Here is a 9,433-nt window from a genome sequence, read left to right as displayed (position 1 = left end):
AAAAGCTCACTTTATATAGTTGGTTAAATAAGTCTAATTTATGATTCATACAATTCTTTAGATCATGCAAATCCTTTAATTGGAAAATTATGAAACAAATGGCAAGTGCAAAGAAGGTTTCGAACATGTCATGCTAGAACGATGCCAAATTAATTAATTAATTAATTAATATTTTTTACAATAAAAATTTACAAGGCAAAAATAAATAATAAATAAAATTCAATTTTTTATTTAAGTCATGCAACATTTATCACAATCTCATCAAATGTGTTCGGAAAGTGACTAAACAAAACAAGATTCAAAACAAGAAAGAAATTTAAATTTTTTTTTTTTTTAAATTTTAAGAAAAACCAAGTTTACTTGCTAAACTCCAATACCCCCAAACCTAGAAATGAGCATTGTCCTCAATGTTTAAAAATTAGCCACAAACAATGTCATAACAACAAATGAAAGGTATTAAAGCAAATAAAATATAAAAAAATCACAAAATCACAAAAGAAAACAAAAACAAAATAATTATAAAATAAAAATTACAACACAAACAAACAAAAAAAAACACAAAACAAAAAAAAAAACAAAAAACAAAAAAAAAAAAAAAAGAAACAGTAAACCCTAATCACACAATTCTGAAACCCAAAAAAAAATTTTGAAGCCCAAAGCCCACAATTTCGAAACACAAACCACGGTGAATTTAACCCACTTTGAAACCCAAACTAAAGTGAAACCCGACCCACAATTTGTTTTCATTTCTGGCTTTTTATTATTATTTAGTTTTGTAAAAACAAACTATCGAACCGTGATTAGCAACACAAAGAGCGGGATTTTAACATGGGTCATGATGTCTCGGTTCAGTGTAAGGGACCAACAGACAGGGCGAGACACGTGTCATGGAAAGGCGCCGCAGACTCCACAAGCAAAAATTACGGGCTCATGGAAAGGCGCGAAGACTTTACTGAACGCGTTCGTTCAGAAAAGACACGTCGTGATAAATGAGTTGGGTATGGTTGGAAGGCGAGAAGGTTGTGGGACTCAAGGAATGCTGGAGATTCAGAAAATGCTCAGATGCTGTAATGGCTAGGGTTTGTCAAAGACTAAGTCTATAAGAAAGGGTGAAAAAAAATGCAAACTCAGAAACACACAAAAGAGAAAAGAAAGAAAGAAGAAAAGAGAGTGAGAAATCAAATGGCCTCTAACTACCCATTTTCGTTGGATCTCAACCTAGCTCCACCGACTCAGACACGAGGCCAAGCAGCGGCACCAGTATGGATGCCCTACTTTGCTTCCGCACGGGGGCCTGTGACAGTAACTGACTCAATACTCCTGGACAACGATGTTGCCATTGGAGTGGCTAGAAATTTAGTGACTCCTAAAGATATACGTGTGCTGGGGACAAGGGATGACAATCGGGTCGTGAGCGATGCCCTGGCACTGAGCGTGCAGAGTACAGCAACAGTCGCAAGTTTGGGTCATCGCCTACTTGCGAAGTCCCATGAGGTGGAGGTGCTCAAAGCTCAGTTGGCGGCGGAGCGAAGTATGGTTGAAGATTGTCAGAGTGCTATAAAAAGCTTGAAAAGGGAAAGGTCAAGGATAGTGGAGGTGAATCGACACCAGCTAGAAGTATTGCGGGACGAGAATAGAAACCTATCAAAGATGGTAGAGTTGTACTCTCGCGACATGCGAAAACAGCTGGAAGACCTAGACAGACCGGGTAAACGCAAACAAGCAGATCGCGAGAGTAGTTACGCTCAAGCTAAGATTGCGATCTTTGGGAGCTCAAGTGATGAGCCCCAAGAAGCTGTGCGTGAAGCCCCGGAAGAGGACAGCCAGAGGGCCAAACTCAAAGCTCCAATGGTCGAGACACCAAGCACCGAGAAGAAATGATTTCCTACTGCATTATTGTTGTTTTTATTTTATTTTGTTGTTTTTGTATTTTCGTTATTTTGTTTCGGAAATAAAAGAGTAAGGTTGCAGAAAGAAAAAGAAAAAGAAAAAGAAAACACACTTCCCAACTAAAATAAAACAAAGACGACAAACGGAAAAGAAAACACATTTCCCTAACTAAAATAAACTAAAGATGATAGCCGAAAGGGAAAAGCAAAAACACAAAGCTCTAGAAAATGAAAGTAACGGGCAAAAATATTAAACACCAGAAAACACGGAGGAAAAAAAGAAAAGTAAAGTAAAGGTGCTCCCCCTTGAAGCGATTAGGTCGAGCATGCCCGGGAAATCCGAAATGGTGTTGGCTCTCTCTCATCAGCATATGTCTATTTAAACCACACTTCTGCAAGCGGATGATACCCAGCATTTCTTCCTGCAAACTCAAGGAAAAACATCAAAAAATTCAGAAGCAAAACAAATGGCATCCTCATGCACTCACCTTGATGATCTCAACCTTGAGCTCTCACTTGCACCACCGAATGCCCAGACAAGGGCTCCTCCAAACACTGTCTTTCCAAACTCTTCATATCATCACGGCACGGCCTCAAACTTTGCTGAGGCAATACCGAACTTTTCTGAGGCACTGTCGAACAGAGCAGTGCTGCTAGGAGGCATGATTAGCAACAAGCTCACTCCGACAGATCATCTGCATGTGGCACAGAGGTCTGATAAGGCAGCGGTAGAGGAGTCCCACAATTTAACTGTGCTCCACGCGGTCTCCGCTACCAATTTGGGCATGCGATTACTGGCGAGGACAAGGGAGTGTGCCGCGATGAGCGAGGAAATAGCTTCCTTGAAGGCTATGGTGGCGGACTTGCAGAAGCGGCTCTACTGTGCCAATCAGCACGTGGAAGCACTGCAGAGAAAAAATGAGGACCATGTGGAGCTGCTGCAGATTCTACAAGTGCGAGAAAATAGAGGCAAGCCATGATGATGATGGAGATGAAGAAGATGAAGAAGATGATGAAGAAGATGATGATGAAGATGATGATGATGATGTTTTTTTTTTTTTTAATGTTTTTTTTTTTGTTTTTGTTTTTGTTTTTTTTTGTTTTTGTTTTTATGCAATGTTTGAAATAAAAATGTGTTTTAACACTCAGAAATAAACTAACTAACCATACCACGTAAATAAATAAATAAACTAACATAACAACACAAAAACAGAAACAAAACAAAAACAAAGACTCAACAGAAAAGAAAACAAAGAAAATAAAATAAAATAAAAAAAACTTAATTTAAAAACACACAATATACAAGCAACTCACGGATGACCAGTTAAGGGCCTCAGAAAACACAGCCAGGGGATCCGGGAAGGTTGGAGGGGTCACAATGGTCCCGCTTAAAACCCAAACTTCTTAGACACCGAAGGTGTCGCCTAAAGAACTCCTAGACACTGTATTAACGGAAGTGCTCACTGGGGTTACCATAAGTCGGCTCATATGAAAATTTTATTTTATTTTATTTTTAAAATTTTAAGATAAGAAACAAAAACAAATTAAGATAAAATGAAACAACAAACCATACACGAAAATGAACTAAGTACTGTAAACAAATTCAAACAAACAACATAAATTGTTGCACTAAAAGAAACAAACCAAGAAACCAAAGAAAAAAAACAAACAGCACTTTCTATCACCCTTTTATCACCATTTGGACAGATTCGTTTCTATGTTTTTCAGCTTCGACCTCTGTTCAGTTTTTAGGCTATAACTTTCCAACCGTAAGTCCAAATTTTACGTTCTTTATATGGTTGGATTCAGCATAGAAAAACAAAGAACTCAACGCGAACCAAAAGGCAAAAACAACTACGGAAATAAACAGAATTCAAAGAAGAGAAAGGATTGAAATGCTCCCCCTTGAAGCGATTAGGTCGAGCGTGATGCATTTGGAGGTCGCGACTTCTCCCACTACTCCACACTTCCCATTCTTATGATTGAGGTTGCCATCTCTTTCCATTTTTATTAAGCTATCATAAATTGCTAAAACAAGCACAGAAAACTTTGAAACAAAATTAAAGGATTAGGAAATAAAAACTAAAATGAAAAGGAAAATCAACACACGTCCAATTTCATGCTTCAAAGCAACAAGCACCAATGGGTTGTGTAAGCTGGGACTTAAACCCAGTTCTCTTGCTTGTTGGGCAATTGTCCTTTTCTGTTGGACTACAAACACAACTTGTCCATTAACGTCATTAACTTTAAAACTTGAAATTGTCCAGTTAAGAAAAAAAAAATAAAGTAGGAAAACCAAATAGAATCAAACAATGTTACCGATCCCCGGCAACGGCGCCAAAAACTTGTTGTGTAGATACAGCTGCACCAAAATGGATTCAGTTGCATCCTCAACTTGTGATACTCGCAAGTGCACGAGCCGTTCGGTAGTATAGCGTATGTAAGTGCGAGGTCGATCCCACGAGGATTGGTGATTGAATGATCCAATTCATTTCTCCTACACAAAACAGAAATGAAAAAGAAAGGAAATAAATAAAACAAGGAAGAAAGAAAATAACTAACTCAAGTAGATAAGTTCCCAAGTTCAATTAGATTAACGGATTGATTCTAGCTAATGTATGATTAAGCCATGGTGTGTGGTCATAACCTTGTGTTCCTAATTCCCTAATTTGATCATTTGTTGTCTAACCTAAAATTAAGCATTAGGAACCCATTAAGCATAGAAGAACAATTTAAACAACCAAGCATGTATCTAATCCCTGTTGTCGAATGTCCATACATACTCTTCCTATTCATAGTTCAATTCGAATTAAAGTATGGTGTCTACTCTTAATTCAAACCAAGATAGCTAACATGCAAGCCTAAATGGTGATCAATCATTCAAACTAGCATATTAACTTATAAGCATAATGAATAAGAACAAAAATCATAATTGAAACTTGGAAACTAATCAAACTTGAAACTAAAGAAAAGAATTTACATAACAATGAAAATTAAAGTAGAACTTGGAAAGACTTAAAGGAAAATTTCAGCACAAAGATCTCATTATAACAATTGAAAACTAGAAAGAGAAACTAAGAGAATTTGAGGAAGAGAAGGGAAGGGAGCTCTAGAGAAGTGTTTGAGAGCTCCCCCCCTTGGGGTGTGTTTACAAGCTTAGAGAACTTCTCTATTTATAGGCCTAGGGGAAGTGAAAATCTGAATTTGATATGGCTAATGCATACAACACTTGTATTAGAAAATATGAATTGGTTGATGCACTTGACCAATAAATCCCACCAGCAGCCCTAGCTCATCTTCATGTCACCATGACCAAGCTTCCAACCAGCTACAATAGCTCATGCCTAGCTCACCATGACCAAGCTTTCAACCAGAAACAATAGCTCATCCTGAGGTCAGCATGACCAGCAACTTCAAGGGCTTACGAATTGGGCTTCTCTTAAGCAAATTAAGACTTTAAGCACTCAAACTTGAAGTTCAGAATGTCTTCTTTCCAGCCATATATCATTTGGGCCAATCCAAGGTCGGAGGAGGAAGTTAAGGCCAAAACAAATTGCTAACTCATTTTGCGCGCTGATAAAATCCATCCTGAGTATGGCTCTGTGTTTGCTAGGTAACAGACTCCATATTTATCCAATGGGGCTGAATTTTGGATATGTTATATTACACACCCATTGGAACAACTTTCATGAAGAATGTGGCCTCATACGAGCTATGTAGATTGCTGAAACAAAGCTTGCAATATGACCTACGAAACTGGACTAGCAGGGGGCTGTAGCCAAAATGAGTTTGTCTTTAAGCACTTCTTCCCTTTATCCAAATCAGGCTTTAACATGCATGGATTGCATCATTTACTATCCAAAGCCCTCATTATTACCTAAAGCTCAATGAACTGAAAGATAAACACAAAAAGGATTAAAAGCACAAGTTTAACTCAAAAACATAACCAAATCATAAGCTAGAAGGGTACAAAATGATATGTAAATATGCACCGATCAGTCTCCAAGGGGGAGTGTTGTAAAGTCGAGAATGGAGCCCAAAATGGTAGAGCCCACTACCTAATTGATTGAAGAAAAATGATGATGCTTGTCTGCCAAACATTTGAGTGAAGCTAAAGGCTTGTGAGTGAACAGTCAATATTTTGGCCTATAAATAGACACCTCCATCAATAGAGAATGTATCTCTCAAGAAAAAAGAATGAGAGCACACCAAGTGAGAAAGAAAGAAAGCCCCAGTAGAGAAGGAAGAGGAAGAATAAGAGGAGAGAGCATAGAGAAAAATCAATGAGCTATTGAGATTGTAAACACTAAAGTTGTAGCCCTATTATTTTACATGATGGAAAAATTACTACTACTGCTCTTAGGCATGGCTGAACCTCGTTAAATATTTGTCTCATTTGCTTTAATTGTAGCTCAATATTCTTAGATATACCGTTGATTTTACAACATTCATTCATTTGTAAATTGTAGTTACTGCGGGAAGCTCACAAACTGTCTGAAAATCCCTAAAACCCTGGAAAACCCATCACCCCCAAAATTAGTCTCCCAAAATCAAATCAAACAGGAGGTCGACAATGTCGAAGGATCCATCGGAGTCATACAAACCCTACACCCTCTGCAAAACCCTAACCGGCCACAAGAGCGCCATTTCCGGCGTTAAATTCTCCTCCGACGGCCGCCTCCTCGGCTCCTCCTCCGCCGATAAGACCATCCGCACCTACTCCCTCACCTTCTCCGATGACTCTTCGTCCTCCACTCCCACCATCTCCGCCGCCCAAACCTTCGAGGGCCACTCGCAGGGCGTCTCCGATCTCGCCTTCTCTGCCGACTCCCGCTTCATGGTCTCCGCCTCCGACGACAAGACCCTCCGCCTCTGGGACGTCGCCACCGGCCAGGTCATCAAGACCCTCCATGGCCACACCAACTACGTCTTCTGCGCCAACTTCAATCCCCAGTCCAATATGATCGTCTCGGGTTCCTTCGACGAAACGGTGCGCATTTGGGATGTTAAGACCGGGAAGTGCTTGAAGGTTTTGCCGGCTCACTCCGACCCCGTCACCGCCGTCGATTTCAATCGGGATGGCTCCATTATTGTCTCTAGCAGCTATGATGGGTTGTGCAGGACCTGGGATGCCTCTACTGGTCACTGCACTAAGACTTTGATTGATGATGAGAACCCCCCAGTTTCCTTTGTTAAGTTCGCACCCAATGGCAAGTTCATTCTTGTTGGCACTTTGGATGATACTTTGGTGAGCCCAATTCGCCATTCTTCTTCTTTATGTTTATTGGGTTGAATTTGAATGGCATTGTTTGTTTGATTACGATATGAATGCTCACTTCAACTTATAAAATTGAGCACTTCAAAATTCATTGGTGGGTGAAAGCCAAAAGGAATAAATATAAGTTTTAGGATTTTAGCTTCAGGGTGAAAGCAAAAGCTGAGTAACTGCATATTTTATCAGTTATTTTGATTAGCTTCATATAGAACTCTTGTCCAGATTGTGGGTATCTGTTACTCTTGAACTCTGTGAGTGGGGACTGAAAAACTGCTGTTGGAAAGGGCTCTTAACAAAATATTGCTTCCAAGTTCCATCCTTACATGTTCTTACTCAAGTTTCAACCTTTTTGAGTTATGTTGTTTACCTTACCCATAGCCAAAATTCCTGATCATTGGCTCTGAAATATAGAAGTAGAGGAAAAATGATTATGCAATTTTTGGATTGAGTCTCTAGGTGAGGCTGATATTTGATGCCATATTTGACACAATACTTCCGTTATCATATAGGTTTATTAGAACAGAATCTCATTCCGATATTCAAATTTTCATTCAGGATTTTTAACTATGCCATGTGATGCAGTATGTGTAGATCAAATTTTACTGTTTTCTGTCTCTTTCTCCTGACGGTGGCATGGTGCACTTGAAATTAAATTGTAGGTTCAATAAATTTGCATTCGGAAAACTAAGAATTTTCCCCGCTTTTAGGGCATATAGGTACTTCCTGTAGCATGTTCTAGATATATTCTATCTTTATTTCCTAGATTTTTGGCATGCTTCGTTACCTATTCTGAATTTACCTTCCTTTTTGTTTTCTCCTGGTACTCTATTGAAATTATTTTGATATTTTCTACGTGCATGATTTTAAGGAAAACAAGTGGGTTTATCTTTTGGCTACGATGTTATATGTATACCAGCACAATAGTGAAAATCGACTATTTTAAAAGAAATGTGATCAGCTGAAACTTTTATTACTAGCTCATTTGGTATTCTAAAACTATCTCAAAACACAACTTACTTATTCCTCTTTCTCTTACCTCGGATATCTCTCGCGTCTCCCTCCCCTCTCTTCTCTCTCTCTCTCCATTTTCTTTTAAGAATACAGAGAATAAAGAACAAGAACCTTAGTACACGAGCATTGTATTTCTTTGATTTTATGAGCTTATGTTTCTCCTGTCTGCAGTGGTTTCTTTTCATTGTTATGGTATACAGCTCATCTAGAATTTCTCTGTTGTTTCTGTAGAGGCTTTGGAACTTTTCAACTGGGAAATGTCTAAAGACTTACACAGGTCACAAGAGCTCGAGATTCTGCATTTCTTCCACCTTTTCTGTGACAAATGGGAAATACATTGTAAGTGGTTCTGAAGATAATTGTCTATACCTATGGGAATTGCAAAGCAGGAAGATAGTTCAGAAATTGGAAGGTCACACGGACACTGTTATATCAGTATCTTGCCACCCCACTAAGAACATAATTGCATCCGGTGCACTTGGGAATGACAAGACGGTGAAGATCTGGACCCAGGAGAACTGATTCATTTTCTGTGTTGTAAATGATTGCATCTGTGGCTCAAAGATCTTGACTTGAGGAGGTAGACTGATTTCTTGTATTACAAAGCGCGTTTTGTCCTATGCCCAAGCCATTGCTGCAAGACTCTTACCTTCTAACTTCGTTAGTAATTATCTCTCTGTATTTTTGTTGTATCATAGAACTTTGCTTCTTAAATTTCAGTTTAAACTCAGTTCTCCTAATTATTATATAGGGCATTTTTGTAACCTCTCTCTGTTTTCTTGTGAGCATGTATGCTGTGTTTTCTTGACGATGTTATAAAATTGTGTTGACGAACGGTTTTCTAGGCAGTGAGAAATTGTGAAGTGAAGTATAAATGGTAGATGAATGTGGTAAATAGAGATCAATGTTTGTGCAGGCTCCTTATGTCTTTGGGTGTGTGGAAACTTAAAAACCCTCGAGGTGAAGAAAGAGTGGTATGAACCTCCTTGATGGGTCTGGTTAGCCTCTGTTTTTCAATGCAGGTTTGAGAACTTGTCTCCAAACTCTGGCAATTTCTCCATCATCTTCAATGCTCTAATTTATTGGCCCTTTAGGCTTTCATCTTCAGGCGTGAGGCTTGAGACGAACAGTACAACGCGATCAGACCAGTACAAATAATAGGAGATTTTGAGAAAACTAACTACGCATTTGAGTCTATTCTAAGACCCGATAACTCTTAATGGTTAATAACAATTGACGCCACTCTTAGGCAAACCCT

General features: G+C 38.9%; 1 protein-coding gene across 1 annotated transcript; it reads left to right on the top strand.

Annotated features, from left to right (window-relative positions):
- The first annotated feature begins 6,084 nt into the window (after positions 1-6,084).
- WDR5A (Transducin/WD40 repeat-like superfamily protein) lies at positions 6,085-9,050 on the top strand. Its single transcript, XM_021973828.2, has 2 exons — positions 6,085-7,137; positions 8,407-9,050. The coding sequence occupies exons 1-2, from the start codon at positions 6,463-6,465 to the stop codon at positions 8,695-8,697; spliced, it is 966 nt and encodes a 321-aa protein (XP_021829520.1). The 5' UTR covers positions 6,085-6,462; the 3' UTR covers positions 8,698-9,050.
- Positions 9,051-9,433: the final 383 nt, after the last annotated feature.

The sequence above is a fragment of the Prunus avium genome, chromosome 6 (assembly GCF_965620075.1).
Source record: "Prunus avium chromosome 6, drPruAviu1.hap1.1, whole genome shotgun sequence".
Classification (NCBI taxonomy): domain Eukaryota; kingdom Viridiplantae; phylum Streptophyta; class Magnoliopsida; order Rosales; family Rosaceae; genus Prunus; species Prunus avium.
The sequence above is the reverse complement of the archived record's forward strand: the minus strand, read 5'-3'. Positions and strand labels throughout refer to the sequence as shown.

What these genes read in the sequence shown, in the direction of transcription:
- WDR5A (XM_021973828.2), top strand. Translation starts at nt 6,463, where the DNA reads ATGTCGAAGGATCCATCGGAGTCATACAAACCCTACACCCTCTGCAAA. An exon ending in GCACTTTGGATGATACTTTG is followed by an intron (nt 7,138 to 8,406) that starts GTGAGCCCAATT and finishes TTGTTTCTGTAG; the next exon opens with AGGCTTTGGAACTTTTCAAC.